Source organism: Eumetopias jubatus, unplaced genomic scaffold (genome assembly GCF_037043125.1).
Source record: "Eumetopias jubatus isolate StellerSeaLion01/CBP00866 unplaced genomic scaffold, mEumJub1_p1.0 scaffold_7, whole genome shotgun sequence".
Taxonomy (NCBI): Eukaryota; Metazoa; Chordata; class Mammalia; order Carnivora; family Otariidae; genus Eumetopias; species Eumetopias jubatus.
In genome coordinates, this window is record NW_028274813.1 from 114068298 (window position 1) to 114084320 (window position 16023).

General features: G+C 53.7%; 2 protein-coding genes across 4 annotated transcripts in view; both read left to right on the plus strand.

Annotated features, from left to right (window-relative positions):
- Positions 1–5633, plus strand: COMMD4 (COMM domain containing 4). The gene is made up of 8 exons (XM_028099997.2): positions 1–53; positions 3607–3678; positions 3871–3936; positions 4099–4138; positions 4395–4514; positions 4680–4760; positions 5093–5269; positions 5357–5633. The coding sequence occupies exons 1-8, from the start codon at positions 51–53 to the stop codon at positions 5395–5397; spliced, it is 600 nt and encodes a 199-aa protein (XP_027955798.1). The 5' UTR covers positions 1–50; the 3' UTR covers positions 5398–5633.
- Positions 6–16023, plus strand: part of NEIL1 (nei like DNA glycosylase 1) — a 17712-nt gene continuing 1694 nt past the window's right edge. Inside the window, exons 1-7 of one of the 3 annotated variants that reach the window (XM_088024894.1) lie at positions 6–53; positions 9968–10127; positions 10690–10938; positions 12380–12835; positions 15189–15308; positions 15400–15463; positions 15701–15800. In XM_088024894.1, coding sequence (XP_087881020.1) covers positions 12402–12835; positions 15189–15308; positions 15400–15463; positions 15701–15800 — 718 coding nt within the window. In that variant the 5' untranslated portion in view covers positions 6–53; positions 9968–10127; positions 10690–10938; positions 12380–12401. Of the gene's footprint in view, positions 54–9967; positions 10128–10689; positions 10939–11090; positions 11368–12379; positions 12836–15188; positions 15309–15399; positions 15464–15700; positions 15801–16023 lie in introns of those variants that run through there. The other 2 variants (XM_088024895.1, XM_028099996.2) reach the window with 2 other exon arrangements.

A 16023-nucleotide genomic window follows, 5' to 3' on the forward strand; every position in this document is an offset into this window, starting at 1 on the left:
CGTCAGCTGACCGGGCGCACCCGGAGGAGGAGGGCCGGCTTCCAGGCGCGATGGTGAGGGCCGCGGGGTGACCGGAGGCGGGGCGCCGGGGCGGGCAGGGAGGGCTCCGACCCTCGCCTATGGGGCGGCGGGCGAGTGGGCGCCGGGGCGGGGAGGTGGAGGCAGCCCCGGCCCCTCGGCAGACACCTGGGTGCGGTCGTGAGGGCCGAGCGTCCGGCTGGCAGGGCGGAAGGGCCGCGGGCTTGGGGTCCCGGTGCTTCCTCGGCGGGAAGGAAGGGCCCGCACCCCCCAGGGCAGGAAGTGGAGCTTGCCCAGGGCGGGAGCGCTTCCAGGCCTTCCTCGGCCCCGGGACGACCTCCCAGAGGTGCCCTCTTCCCGGCCCTCCTGTGCGACCTGGAGAAGAACTTGCATAGAATGAGGCTCAGTCTCCGCCCTGTTCGGAAGTCCTTTCACCCTTCCCAGAGCCAGAAAGGAGTAGACGTGGGGCTGGGGCTTCTCAACTCCTCCATCCATCCATTCCTTCAACAGGCTTTGAGTGCCTACTCTATACCATGCAGTGTGCCAGGCACTGGGGCTTAAACTGCAAGAGACTTGACTTGGCAGTCATAGTTAATTAAGACTTGAGGGGAAGGGACCTAACTGTGCCTTGTGTGTAGCGTTAGGAAGGCTTCCTGAGGGTGACAGCCACCGGAGGGCCTGGGGGCAGGGAAGAAAACTGGCTGGCTGCAGTGCAGTTTGTGTCCCAGAGGTGAGGAGGCTTGGGGAGGGGGGGGCTCTGTCTTCAGACAGAACAGCATGTTCAAAGGCTTCAGGTGAAAGAGAGCATGCTCGCTAGCAATGGATGCACTTCATCTAGCTGGAAGGGTATCAGGTGAAGGTTAGTGAAACATGAGGCTCAACAGGTAACAAAGACCAAATCCTGCTGGGTCTTGAGAGCACGGAAAGGAGTTTAGACTTTAAGAAGAGGGCACTAGGCAGCTAGGAAAATCCTTTCGGCTGACTTGTGGAGGGAGCAGGAGGGGAGCAGAGAGCCCAAGCTGGGGCAGCAGACCCCCAGGGGATGGTGGTGACTTGAGTTAGGGCAGAGAGAGTGGAGATAGAAGTGGAGAAGTGCATGAGGGAAAAGGGAGAGCGGGGTGTCTGGGCTTGGCTCCCAGGTGGTGGTGCTCGGAGGGGTGGGAAACACTGGAAGTGGAGCAGGTTTCAGTGCAAAAGAGCAAATGTTAACTTTGATAGGTGGCGCTGTGTGAGGTTTCTTCGAGCCATCAGGTGCAGCTGGCTAGAAGACTGTCTAGATTTAAGGGTCTAAGGCTCAGAAGAGAAGCTACAATGCATTTATAAATTGGGGAGTCATCAGCACAAAGGTGGTCATTTTAAGTCTAAAAACATGTAACATCTCCGTGATGTGAGTTGGGAAGAGGGCCTAGGGCAGAACCTAGAGAAATGCCAGCATTTTAAGAAATTACACGAGGAACACAGTCTTGTAAAAAATGTAAATAATACAGAAATGGTAGAAGACTTCTGTGGGTTGAAGTCAGGGGCCCGTGAACTTAGGAAAAATCTCACATCTTAATTTTCACTAACTTCAAACTGAAATTTAGCATTTCCTTTAGTTGTGAACGTTGGCAACCAACCCCAGTATTAACAGCACCTCTGACTTTGTCACCAATAGAAATTAGAGATATTTTTGTATCATATTACAGCTGGTGACATTGTTCACATACTTATGCAGATCGTTTTTAAGTTATGATGGGTATTAGACTTGCATCATCACATCACCAATTTGTTTGACTATTTTGATAACTTAGTTTCCTTTGCAATCCTGTGTATTTTATGCATTTAAAAGCATGGTTTTGAGAAAGGCCTATAGGCTTCACCAGATGCCAGATGAGGCTATGGCAGAAAAAGGTTAAAAACTCCTGAAATAGAGACAGAAGTGCAAGACTGTCCTTAATACCCCATCTCCTCACCAGTTGTTCCAGGCCCCTGCCCCAGAGTAATGATGCAGGCAGTGTGCGGAGATCACCTTCTGGGGGTTGGGGGAAGGAGGGTGAGCCAGCAAATGAGACCGAGGTCAGGACAGGGAGAAATCCAGGAGAGTATGCTGCTTCACCAGGGAGGACGGGTTCATGTGGGATGCTGCCCTCCATCCTGACCAGCTGCCTCCCTCCTGTACAGGAGTTGGGGAAGAGGAAGGCCAGATTTAGTGACAGTCATTTGTGACCATGGCTAGGGGACTTCATGGGAGACCCACATAGAAACACCAGTGCCATGGGGTCAGGTGAAAAAGAGCAAGAGGGTTGGTGGTTGAAGGATTGTGAAGCAGGTCTGAAGTGGCTGAGAAGATGACTGGTAGGGCCACGTAGAGGACATGGTGTTGCCAGGCTGCACTGAGGGCCCAGCGGAATCAGGAGAACGTGGGTGTGAGGTATCCTCAGGTTGCAGGGTTTTGTTCCCAGCATCTGTAAGCAGCCCACATGTAAGAGGTGTGGAAAGCTGGACATGTATATTGCTGTGCCCTAGAGCTTTGTCGGGCAGACAGGACAAAGGACAATTGATCCAGGGAATGGAGGATATTGACAAGATGTGGCCGACAGGGTGGGTTTGCATTCTAACAGGAGACAGACCTTGAATAAATAATAAATGTGATGTCTGCTGTGGAGATCAAGAAAGAAGGATAGGGGCTAGAGCATGATGGAGAAGAGCTATTTTATTTGTTAATAGCTTTACTGAGATAAAATCAACAATAACACATTATAAATGTACAGTTCAATAAGTTGTGAAATGTGTATGTTCCCATGATCAAGATAATGAACATACCAACTGGCCCCTGAAATTTCGTTGTGCAAGGGGCTGTTTTAGAAAGTATGGTCAGGGGCGCCTGGTGGCTCAGTTGGTTAAGTGTCCGACTCTTGGTTTTAGCTGAGGTCGTGATCTTCAGGGTCCTGGGACTGAGCCCTGGGTCAGGCTCTGTGCGCAGTGCAGAGTCTGCTTGAGATTCTCTCTCCCTCGCCTCCTCCCTCTCGTTTTCTCGTGCTCTCTCTCTCAAATAAGTAAATCTTAAAAAAAAAAAAAAAGGTTGAGGGAGGGAAAAAGGAAGGAAAGAAGGGAGGGAGGAAGGAAGCATGGTCAGAGAAGAGCCATTTGGGCAGAGGCCGGAATGAGGCATGAGAACAGGCTCCCGGGGCGGGAGCAGCAAGCACAAGGTGGGGGAGTGCCTGGTGTACCGGGAGCTGCAGGAGGCCGGGGGGGTGGGGTTGGGGCTGGGGGGGAGAAGGAGGAAGTGGGGGGGCCACTGACATCATGACAAGGACGTTCTGTTCTGTGCTGTACCCCCAACGCTTAGAGTGGGGTCTGCCACAGAGAAGTTTGCCCCAGTCAGTGTTTGCCGAACACATGAATGCCTAGGACAGGCAGCAGGGCAAGGTTCGGCGGCAGGTGGGTCCGTGAGAGGGTTCTCTAAACAGCCTGGTAAGAGGCGAGAACAAGTGGCCAGAGGGCACCCATGTTGGACAGAGAACAGGGATCCCTGAAGAGCAATAGTGGGGGAGACACGTGGCCACACCTCAGCCCTCCATCCTGACCGGCTGCCTCACTCCTGTGCAGAGGTTCCGGTTCTGTGGTGATCTGGACTGTCCTGACTGGGTCCTGGCGGAGATCAGCACGCTGGCCAAGATTGTTGAGTGCCCGGGGTCTTCTAGGGTGGGAGGAGGCAGGGATCGGGCTGGAGGGTGGGAGGTCACTCTGAGGTTGGGGCCTCGGTGCCCTCAGCTTGTCCTAGCCCGCTGTGTGATTCTAGTCGTGTGGCCAGCCCCCCAGCATGGAGGGGTGGGTGGGCCAGTTGGGCTCATGCAAGGCCTTCCCCTCCAGTCCTCCGTGAAGCTGAGGCTGCTGTGTAGCCAAGTGCTGAAGGAACTTCTGGGACAGGGGATTGATGTGAGTGCGGGGCCCAGCACCCCACTGCCCCATGACCCTGTGATCCCTACTGCCCTGAAAGTGCACCAGACCCAGGGAGGTGGGCGATCAGGATGCAGGCTGGGGTGCAAGCGGCTGGTGAGCAGGGGCCTGGCACCCTCTGAGGGCCTCCTCTCCCCGTAGTACGAGAAGATCCTGAAGCTCACCGCTGATGCCAGGTTTGGTGAGTACCCCACTGAGTCCGCAGACCTTTGGGCCCCCGCGGGTACTCGGGCTGGGGCTTAGCACAGAGGCCCCTTCCCCCCAGCCTCAGCAGAGGGGGACCAACGGTGTCGTCAGTCCCGCCCTCTGCCAGTTCCGGGGGTGGGGGGCAGTAGCAGTGCTCACTGCTGTGCTGTGAGCTGAATAGTGGGGCAACAAGAAGGTGGCAGAGGCCACAGTGACACCTCCTTCCCCACCCGCGGGTCCCCCCCACCCAGAGTCGGGCGATGTCAAGGCCACGGTGGCAGTGCTGAGTTTCATCCTCTCCAGTGCGGCCAAGCATAGTGTGGATGGCGAGTCCTTGTCCAGTGAACTGCAGCAGCTGGGGCTCCCCAAAGGTACGGGTATGCAGGCAGGCGTGTGTGCCAGGGGCTGCTGGGCAGCAGGCCAGGCCAAGTGGCTTTGAGATGTGCCCTGCCCTCTGGGCCAGGAGCCTGAGACCCGCCCTGTGAGCAGTCTGAGCCCCCACCTGCTACATCAGGGGCCCTCCATTCTGTCCCCAGAGCACGCGGCCAGCCTGTGTCGCTGTTATGAGGAGAAGCAAAGCCCCCTACAGGAGCACCTGCGGGCCTGCAGCCTGCGTGGTGAGTGTGGGAGGGGGCCGGGGCGGGGTTTGGACTCCATTCTAGAAGGTGCATGCTGCATGGGAGGTGCTTGTTCTCAGAAAGAAGACTTGACCGTGGTCACAAGTCAAGCAGTCACAGAGCCAGGACTCCTGACTCCAGCCCAGATTTCTTTCCTCTGAGATCTGCTGTGGATAATCTCGCTACTGATTATTGAGCACCTTCCCTGGGTCAGAGGGATGAGAGGTTCTCAAAGGTCCCACAGCCTTGAAGGGTCGAGAGCGGAGCCAGGTGTGGGCTGAGGGCTGTGTGGCTTACCAGCCTGTGATCCTGAGAGCCCCCCCATTTCACAGTGAATAGGCTGGCAGGTGTGGGCTGGCGGGTGGACTACACCCTGAGCTCCAGCCTGCTTCGGTCCGTGGAAGAGCCCATGGTGCACCTGAGGCTGGAGGTGGCAGCTGCCTCGGGTGCCCCAGCCCGGCCTGTAGCCATGTCTCTCTCAGCAGACAAGTTCCAGGTCCTCCTGGCAGGTGAGACTCTGCTGTACCTGGAGCGGGGAGGGGCCCCCTCAGATCCCACCTGACTGCCACCCACCTGCTCACCTCTTGCCTCTGCAGAACTGAAGCAGGCTCAGACTCTGATGAGCTCCCTGGGCTGAGGAGAAGGGTGTTTGGGGCCCATGTTGAGTCGCTGCCCTCCAAACTCCTCTTCGTGGGTGGCCCCAGCTCCAGGACCCTGGAGGCCTGGCCTCCCAGATCTCTGGCTTGCTAGGTTCCCACTTGAGAATTCAGCATAAGGATTCTGAGGACTTTTCCAGCATTGCCTTCCCTCCGCCATGAAGGGCACTTGTCAACAGTTTTCGTGAGCAGGAAGAATAAACAGAAGTGTAAAGGAGTGTGTGCACAGGTTTCTTTTTGGGTTCAGATGAAAGGTTTTTGTGAGAGAAACCAAGTGACATACAGACCTCCCGGACCCATTACTCATTTTCCCTTTTCAACTACTGGTTGAGGCAGGTCAGGGGTGAGGCAGATCGAGGACTGCAATGAAACAGCTTGGGTGGAGATAGGAAAATCGGGGTTCTGGCGTGCAGTCCTGTGCTGGCCTTGTCTGCAGGCAGGCAGCAAGCACGCGGCCCCAGTGCCGGACGCCCTGAGGAGAGAAGGGAGGGAGCCCTGCTCTTCCTGCCATCTGTCTTTGGAAGAGAGAGGAGGGTCCCTGCCTGAACGGCTCATTGGCTAGAGGAGTGGGGGGGGGAGGGACTGAATGTTTGTGTCCGCCCCCAAATTCCTGTGTGGAAGCCCTGACCCCTCAATGAGATGGTCTCAGGAGGTGGGGCTTTGGATAGTAATTAGATTTAGATGAGGTCATGAGAGTGGGACCTTCATGAAGGGGTTAGGCCCTTATAAGAAGAGAAAGACAGACTCTGTCCAGAACGTGTACTGAGAAAAGGCCACATGAGAACAAAGCAGGAGAAGGCCCTCACTAAGAAACAAGTCTGCCAGCTCCTTGATCTTGGACTTCCCAGCCTCTGGAACTCTGAGAAATAAATGTCTGTTGTCGAAGCCACCCAGTCTTTGGTATTTTGGGACAGCACCCTGAACTGACTAAGACAAGTGGCCTAGAACATCTTGGGGTGCAGGGAAGCTACCAGACAATAACGAGTGCTGTCAAGAGGAGCCAGCTTGTCCCACTGGCCAAAGATGCGACAGTTTTAAGCATCAAAAAGTTAAGGACTGACTCCAGTGCTGAGCTCTGCTTCTGGAAAAATGCAGATGCGTTTCCCCCATTCCTCCCACTAAGTACAGCTGAAAACCTTGGACATTACATATAAAACAAACAGGAGACTCTGAAAGGTGAAGAGAAGGCAGATTCACTGAGATCCTCAGGATCTGAAGAACAGCAGAGCAGAGCAGTCCTTAGGTTTCCTTTTTGCTCCCTGTGTCCTGGGCTGGGTGCTGGAGACTGGCAACCTGAGAAACACCAGGATACAGACTGGAAGCCCAACCAAAGCATGCTCTCTCGAGCCAGGGGATCAGGAAAGATCTGGCCATGTGGCAAGACAGGAGACTTACAGATGGTAACTGCTCTCCTCCGGTCACACCACAGAGAAACTGCAGCCCCTCTTCCACCACCCCCCGCCCTGGCACATACATATATATATATTATATGTGTGTGTGTGTGTGTATAGATACAGATATTTTTTTAAGAGTGTGTGTGAGCAGGGGAGGGGGAGAGGGAGAGACAGAATCTTAGGCTCCACGCTCAGCACAGAGTCCAACATGGGGCTCGATCTCACGACCCTGAGATCGTGACCTGGGTCGAAATGGAGACTCGGGTGTTTAACCAGTTGAGCCACCAAGTGCTCCAAGAAGATTTAAATAAGATCCAGTGTCTCAGACCCCAAATGTCCAGGATTCAAACAAACAAACAAACCGAGAGTTAAAATCTCAACTTGAGTGAGAAAACACAACAGATGCCAACACTAAGAGAACTCTGACTTGTATGGCAAGGATTTTAAAGTAGCCATCATAAAAATGCCTCAAGTCTTAACAAATAGAAGATACAAAGAATGAGATGGAAGTTTTATTTTTTTAATTTTTTAAAGATTTTATTTTTTGACAGAGACAGAGAGGGAACACAAGGGGAGTGGGAGAGGGAGAAGCAGGCTCTCCGCAGAGCAGGGAGCCCGATGCGGGGCTCGATCCCAGGACCCTGGGATCAGGACCTGAGCCGAAGGCAGCCGCTTAACGACTGAGCCACCCAGGTGCACCGAGATAGAAGTTTTAGAACTGAAATCTGTAATAAAGTAAAAATGGACTGAACAACAGAAGAAAGAGTCCATAAATTTGAAGATAATCATAGAAATTACCCAATCTGATCAACAGAAAATAGTTTGGGAAATAAACACACAGAAAACAATAGAACAGAGCCTTGCAGCCTGCAGGATTGTAACATAAGATCTAATATTCATGTCATCGGAGTCCCAGAAGGTGAGGAGAAAGAGGGTGGAACAGAAAAAGCATGCAGAGAAATCATGGCTACAAATTTCCCCCGTATGGCAAAAGACTTAAGCCTGCAGAGTCAAAGCTGAATGAATCCCATATGGGTTAAACCCAAAGAAATGCATGCCAAGGTACATCATACAACAGACTTAGGAAAACTAAAGAAAAGAAAAAAATCTTGAAAGCAGCAAGAGCGAAATGACACTTTACCTTATGGGGGGAAAGCAAATGAGTGGATTTCTTGTCAGAAACCATAGAGGCCCAAAGGAAGAAGCACATTTTTCAGGTCTGAAAGAAAAACGTCAACTGAGAATTCTGGATTCAGCGAAAATTACCTCAAGAGTAAAGGGGGAACTCAAGATATTCTCAGATGAAGGATAACTAATGTAGTTTGTCACCAGCTGACCTAACCTAAAAGCGAAAGGAGGATCTCTGAACAGAAAGGAAATGATAAGGAATCTTGGAACATCAGGGAGGAAGAACAATGGAAGGAGTGAAGTTTTGGATACAGTTAGACTTTCCTTGAGCATTTTAAATTATGTTCAACAGTTGGAGCAAAACATAAAACATTGTTGGATGTGGTTCTTAAAGTATGTAGAGGAAATATGTAAGGTTATAAACAGGTTATTATAAACAGGAAAGGGTAAAGGAGGCAAGGTTTCTACACTTAGAATGTCAACACCAGTGAACTGTGACGAGTACGCAATGTACTACACTCAAAACCAATACTGATAAGTCAAACTGGAGTTCTAAAAATTCAGGTAGCCCACAGGAGGGCAAGAAGAAAACAAGAGAAGTGGAATAAACAAAAACAAAGTGGCAGACAAAAGATCACAGAAAATTCTAAGTCTCTTCAAACGTTTCACATTAGCTTGATTTCCCAGGTTGCATTCCCTCTTCTGTGGTGTCACAGAATCCCACAGGTTGTAATATGGCATTGTCATTTTGTGTTTACTCTTTTGCCACTTTTACCCTTCTGAATTTCTTAAGGATGGGAATTATATTCCTGTGTGTGTGTAGTCCCAGCGCGGTAAGATAAGGGCTGCAATGGATTTCCTGGTGTTGAATGTAAAAAAAAAAAAAAAAAAATCCATGAATTGGTAATAGAAAAGAGTCTATAAAAGACAAAGTCCCTGCCCCCCAAAAACCCCAAATGAGCCCTAATTTGTCACCATTGGATGTTACTGCACCAAATTCTTAGTCTGAAAATTGATCATTAGAGGGAAGGAATTCAGAATTTATCCTATCTTTTTAACATTTCAGGACAACCCAATGGCCTTAGTCAAAGAGGTAAAGCTCGTCTTTACAGAAGGATTCCAGCTAAGGTACATGGAATGAGAGAAAACCACCACTTTGTAATTCCCAGTTAAATACTTGATTGAGGCAAGGATCATCGAGGATGCTAGAGCCATTAGGTGAAAAGTTTAGTGATGTGAAATGATACTTGCTAAAGAATCCCCTCACACAAACAGTCCAGCGCCCCCCAGCTGGTAACTGGATAAACACGGTGGCTTGCTACACAGTGGAATACTACTCGGCAATCAAAAGAAAACCTCTAATAAGCATAACAACATGGATGGATCTCAATGCATTATGCTAAGAAGGCAGACTCAGAAGGCTACATACTTATGCTAAGAAGGCAGACTCAGAAGGCTACATACTGAAGATTCCATTCATGAGATATGGAGAAGGCCAAAAGGTTAGGGACAGGAAGCAGATCAGTGCTTGCCATGGTGGGATGTGTCGACTACAGGGGGCGTAGGCAAATTGCGGTGACGGGGGGGAGGTGATGGGAATGTATTCTTTTTTTTTTTAAAGATTTTATTTATTTGAGAGAGAGAATGAGAGAGCGAGAGCGAGCACATGAGAGGGAGGAGGGTCAGAGGGAGAAGCAGACTCCCTGCTGAGCAGGGAGCCCGATGCGGGAGATCCCGGGACTTGAGGATCATGGCCTGAGCCGAAGGCAGTCGCCCAACCAGCTGAGCCACCCAGGCGCCTGGGAATGTATTCTTTGATTGTGGCCCATAGTCAATGTGAGTGTATATATTTGTCAAAACTCACACTCTACAAATGGTGTATATTACTGTATATAAATTATACCTTAATTTAAACAAAACAGACCAACAAAGAAATCACCCCATCGATTACTTAGTGGTCACAAGGTGTGAAGCGTATCTTTACAAAGCTGAGACTGGCTGTCACAACCTCACCCATGATCAATTTCAGCCTCACTGATGTTGGACAACCAGATGTTGGGTGTCTCCTAATGAGGTGCAACTTGGAGTACAGAGCACCCAGGAAAGAGAGATGTGTCTAAGGAAACATTCAGACAAATCCAGAATGTGATGGGGCAGCTCAAAAAACAACTGGCTTGGACTCCAGAAAGGTCAGTATCATGAAAACCAAAAAAAAAAAAAGGGGGGGGGGTGAGTGGGAGATGGAGAGGGTGGTTCCATCTAAATAAAAAATGATTAAAGAGACCTATAACCCCTGATTGGACTCTGCTTTGAACAGACCAGCTATAAAAGACATTTTGGGGACAATTAGGGAAATTTGAAGGTGGACTAGGTATTAGATGGTACTGATTTTATTAGGTATGATAAATGTGGCTTTGTAGGATATTGCTTTTTAGAGATGCATGTTGAAGTATTATGGATGCAATGTCGCAGTTCGCCTAGTTTACTTCAGAATACTTCCGCCCAAATGAGGAGGAAGCAGAAGTAATATGAAGGGGCAGATCCCGGCTATGGATCAGGCACCTGTGCCGGCCGACCACACTTAAGATGGAATGCACGTTCCTTATAGAGGCCTCTTTAGACCAGACCTGACCATCTGAAGTGGGTTCTAATTCTCCGCCCGTTTTTTGTTGCTTGGCTGCACTTGCCACCCGGCAGGTGGTGATGGTGCTTCTGTTTATGTGTTACGTCTGACTGTGCCTGGATTCTTAGGGGCCACCATCGGGTCCCCAGGGCCTGCGTTTATCAAGCACCTGCGCGCCCTGCGCACAGCTGCAGGTGCCTCGGCCTCAGGACCTTGCTGCTTGCTGTTTCCCGCTGGGAGGGCCGACCCTGTCCGTGACTAGGCCGGTGACTTGCCCCTAGCCACGGAGACAGCTGCAACCCGGGACCTCAGACCTGACCCGATCCCGCCGGCGCGGAGCAGCGGGAAGCCAGGTTCCTCCACCACCTCCCGGCCAGGTGACAGCCCCAAAGGCTTTCCCACACTCGGGGGCCTCCAGCTCACCCCGGCTAGCCTCTGCCACCTGCCGGAGAAACTACACTTCCCAGCAGGCGCCGGTGCGGCGACCTCAGCTCCCAGCGTGCTCTTGGGCGCGGTCCGCCGCACCTCCCCGCCCCCCCCCCCCCCGCTTCCGCGTTAACCCTCTCAGTGGCTGCCGGCTGGCGGGGAGCCGCGCGGGGAGCAGGTTACCCGGGGGCGGCGGTGCTGCAGAGCTGAGGAGGGGATGGAGTTCGGGGACGGGCAACGGGGCGGGGTGGTGAAGGGGAGGTGAGCACGAGGGTGGGTGCCCGCCCTGCGGAAGTTAGGAATCTGGACGTTCACCTTTTCCCGAAAAACGAAGCCTTTCGAGTGCCAGACCCCGGACGGCGCTGAGGAGGGGGACAGGGGTAAGGCAGTCTGCCCTACCTAGCTGAATGCCCCCCTCTGCCCCACACAAAACCTGGCCTTGATCTGGGCAGGTCCCGGAAAAAGGAGAGTGGAAACTCCCCTCCCGCAGCCAGGCGTGGGGGGCGGCGGGCGGGATGGAGTTTGCTTCGCTCGGCCCCGACGCCGATGTGGGCGTTTCCTATGCCCCCACCCCCGGACCTTGACCCGGAGCTCCGGAGCCCTTCCTGTCACCCCTGTCCTCCTCCCTCAGAGCCGTGGGCACCTGGTGCCAGCGCACCTGCCTTCCCTCCTCCTTGTCCTCGCTCTGGTCCCGAGCAGTGCGTCGTGGCAGGCTGGTCCTCGCTGCGGGCAGAGTGTCTAGCATCTTCTCCCAGTTCTCGTTCCCCCGGCGGGATCAGGTTCCCTCCCTCAGTTGTTGCGGAGCAGGTGCAGGCCGGGTCCTAAGAAGTGGAGTCGCGAGCAAGCAGAGCTTGTCCTCTGGGGTGGGAGTGGAGGTAGAGGCAGACAACAAACAAGATCATTTCAGATTCTGGGGGTGCCATGAAAAGAAAACTCGTGGGCGGGGGGATGCTACCTCGGAGAGGGTGGTCGGCGAGGGCCTCTCTCAAGTGTCCCAGACTGAAGGGACAGCAGGGGCAAAGACATGGGCCTGGGAAGACGGTGCTTGGAGCCAGTGAGTGAGGGCGAGTGTGGGAGGAATGAGAGGACAGTGTGGGCCCAGAAAGGATCTGGACTTTATTCTAAAAGCAGTGGGGGGCTCACAAAAGCCCCATGGAAGGTGTAAAATAAGGCAGAGTCTCACTTCCCCAGCCTGAGCGCCATAGTGCCCTGGGCTTTCTCAGCACTTTCAGGTGGGGACCAGGACCTGTGACCGGGCCAGTTGACTTGTCCACCGATCCCAGCTGGTAGTGGCCCCCTGTGGCCCTCAGGGTTCTCCTTTATAAAACGGGGGGATAATTTCTACCTCACAAGGTGCCACTTGGCCCCACCCGCTGTCATCCTCCCCCCCAGGGCCCAGCCACCCGCCCACAGAATGCCTGAGGGCCCTGAGCTGCATCTGGCCAGCCGCTTCGTGAACGAGGCCTGCAGGGGCTTGGTGTTCGGCGGGTGTGTGGAGAAGTCACCTGTCAGCCGCAACCCTGAGGTGCCCTTTGAGAGCAGTGCGTACTGCATCTCATCCTCGGCCCGTGGCAAGGAGCTGCGCCTGACCCTGAGCCCCCTGCCTGGGGCCGAGCCCCCCCGGGGGCCACTGGCTCTGGTCTTCCGATTCGGCATGTCTGGCTCCTTCCAGCTGGCGCCCCGGGACGCATTGCCGGCCCATGCCCACCTGCGCTTCTACACAGCTCCCCCCGGCCCCCCACTCGCCCTCTGCTTCGTGGATACCCGCCGCTTCGGCCACTGGGACCTCGGGGGCGAGTGGCAGCCCGGCCGCGGGCCTTGTGTCTTGCTGGAGTATGAGCAGTTCAGGTAGGCCCAGCACCAGGCGTGAGGAACACAGTCTTGGGCTCCGGGCCTGGCTCTGTGAGTGCCTCGCTGGCCAGTGAGGGGCAAATCTAGTCCCCTCTGGTCCTCAGTCCCTTTGTGTGTCGACCGGGACAGTGTCCTTTCCCGGGGACAACTCTCTGAGCTAATGGATGTGGAACCCCGCAACTAATGTGGGGGGGGGCAAGAGGAGGATGGGCAGGCCTGCCCTGAGGACACATGGCCAGTTCGTGTCAGAGCTGGGGCTCAGCCTCCTGCTCTGCTTCTCGGAGGCTAAGAAGAAAGGTGAAGGGGCTTTAACCACCTGGTAAGAAAGGCGGCTGAGCAGGAAGGAATTGCTTCAAAGCGGTGGGCAGGGGACTACCTCATGACACGTTTCTGAATCGGGTTTGCGGTCTCCCACATTCTGCCTGCCCACTGGTCTGTGACTGTCCCATGGTCTCCTCTGCCGGAGGGGTCACCACCCCACCTGGGATGTGATGCGTGTCACAGAGGATGGCACGCTGCCGGCCACTTCCCTTCTTCTAAAGGTGAAACATGAATGGGTTTCTATTTTGTGCCAAGCCCTCTGCCAGGTGTCAGGGGTACCACAGTGAGCAAGATGGATGTGGTCCCTCTCCCACAGAGCTAAAGTTCAGATAAGGCAGGGGGAACAAGGAACAAAGTAGATGAATTTAAACAGACACATGCCTGAAGAAAAATCCAAGAAGTGGAGAATGACTCTTGGCCAGGGGTCGGGCGGCGGGGGGAGGATTAGGAAAAGACGACTCTAGGTGACGTTTGAGCCAAGGCCTGCCCGAGGAAAAGAAGCCAGCCTTTGCAAAGCCCTAGAGGAAAAGCACTGTAAGGGATAGAATCACAGACTCGGGGCCTGCAGTGGACTTAGCCAGTCTTCCCTTCCTTGGGGCTGGCATGCTTTCCATTGGGCCTTAGACTTGGTTGTCCTGAGTGGGTCAGGGAGTCTTGAGCACTTGACTCCTGGCCTTCCCAGGCTCGACCCTGAGTGCACCCCAGGGAAGCGTCTGTCACTGTCCTGGATGCCTCCCATCCAACTTTGCTGGGAAGTCATGGCACAAGTTCACTCTCTGCCACCTGGCTCTCAAGTTTCTCTCACCTGCGAATTTCGGCTCTTTTCTTGGTCTCACAGCTGGGGAGCGTGCAGGGGTCTGCTCCCCTTAGTGCTCTGACCACCTAGGCTAATGCTCCACACTTAACTTTACCCCAAACTCTGTCTTCTGGCCCCTACTTCATATGCTCTTCGTGCCCGTTACTGAGTCAGTCTCGCCAGGAACCTTTCCCACAAAGAAACGAGGTGCATTTCCTCTTTGTGGGGGTGAGGAGGGATCGGGGACCCCTGGAGGTGGGGTGGGGGTTGCCGGGACACTCGCTAGCCAGGACTTGTCACCACACACCTGCTACACAGAACCAGTACCAGCTTCCTTGAAGACAGGGAGCTCCAGACTGCAGGCACACCTGAGCTCCTGGGATCACCTTGTTCTCCACCCAAGACCCTTGAACCTGAGGGTCTTTGGTGATAGACACACATCTACAGACTTGTGTGTTTCCTTGAACACATTGCCTTTTTTTTTTTTTTTTTAGATTTGATTTATTTGACAGAAATAGCCAGAGCAGGAACACAAGCAGGGGGAGTGGCAGAGGAAGAAGCAGGCTTCCCGCGGAGCCGGGAGCCTGATGCGGGGCTCAGTCCCAGGACCCTGGGATCATGACCTGAGCCGAAGGCAGACGCTTAATGGCTGACCCACCCAGGCGCCCCGCATTTTTTTTTTAAAGACTTTATTTGAGCACAGGCAGTGGGAGAGGGAGAAGCAGGCTGTCCGCGGAGCAGGGAGCCCGACCACACGGGGCTCGATCCCAGGACCCCAGGACCCCAGGATCATGACCCGAGCCAAAGGAAGACACTTAACCAACTGAGCCACGCAGGTGCCCTGAACACATTGCTTTTGATTGGTATTTTTCACCTTTCATAATGGATTCAAATCTCATACTGGTGTTTCCAATAAGTAGGAAATTATTCCCAATAAATAGGAAAATGGAGGGCGCCAGCTCAGCAGGGAGTCCGCTTCTTCCTCTTCCTGTCTCTCCTCTGCCTCTCTCTCAAATGAATAAACAAAATCTTTAAAAAAGGAAAAAAAAAAAAAAGGAAATGGAGGTTCCTGCTGCCAAAATAGCACTGAGGCTGGGAAACCGGGAACTGGGGCTCCCACGTTCCTTCCCCTTGCATCCAGGTACCCCCGGCCCCTCTCTATCCTATGGCAAGGCCTCAGGGATGGGGGCAGAGAAGGGGTCTCATGTGCCCGGGCTGGCTGTGTTCCTCCAGGGAGAACGTGTTACGAAACCTAGCGGACAAGGTCTTTGACCAGCCCATCTGCGAGGCCCTCTTGGACCAGAGGTTCTTCAATGGTATTGGCAACTATCTTCGGGCAGAGATCCTGTACCGGTCAGCAGGACGGCCATGAGGACTAGGGAGGGCTGGGTGCGCCCACATTCTCCACTGCTTAGCATGGCTCCCTCTCTCCACCCCACTGCAGGCTGAGGATACCCCCCTTCGAGAAGGCCCGCAAGGTTCTGGAGGCGCTGCAGCAGCACAGGCTGGTGAGGGTGTGGGGAGGAAAGCGCACAGATCGATCAGAGCAGGCCAACAAGTGTATAGGCTGGGTTAGGTCTCCAGCTTTGGGCCCATTTCCCTTTCTCTGCAGTGTCGGGGGTCGGGGGCAGATGGATTGTCTCTCAGTCCTGCCAAGCTCCTGGGGTTCTGCTCCCCACTGCTCAGCTGCCTGAGTGGCCCTGCCTCATGCTGACAGCCAGTTCCTGCCTCTGCCCCTTCTCCAGAGCCCGGAGCTGACTCTGAGCCAGAAGATCAGGGCTAAGCTGCAGAACCCAGACCTGCTGGAACTGTGTCACTCCGTGCCCAAGGAAGTGGTCCAGCTGGGTGAGGCCTGGGAGCCAAAGATGGCTCTACCTCTGCTTCAGTATACTGTGTAACCCCAGGGCAGTTCCTGCCCTACCTGGGGTATGGATGTCTGTAGATCTAGTTGTTGCTACAAGCAACAAGCCTCCTCACTTGTTAGGTATCTATGTCCTCTGAGCAGCCCAGGAGGCCGGCAGGACAAGGATTATTCACCCCACCCCATGATGGGAAAGCCATGGCCCAG

What these genes read in the sequence shown, in the direction of transcription:
- COMMD4 (XM_028099997.2), top strand. An exon ending in GCAGCTGGGGCTCCCCAAAG is followed by an intron (nt 4,515 to 4,679) that starts GTACGGGTATGC and finishes TTCTGTCCCCAG; the next exon opens with AGCACGCGGCCAGCCTGTGT. An exon ending in GTTCCAGGTCCTCCTGGCAG is followed by an intron (nt 5,270 to 5,356) that starts GTGAGACTCTGC and finishes TTGCCTCTGCAG; the next exon opens with AACTGAAGCAGGCTCAGACT.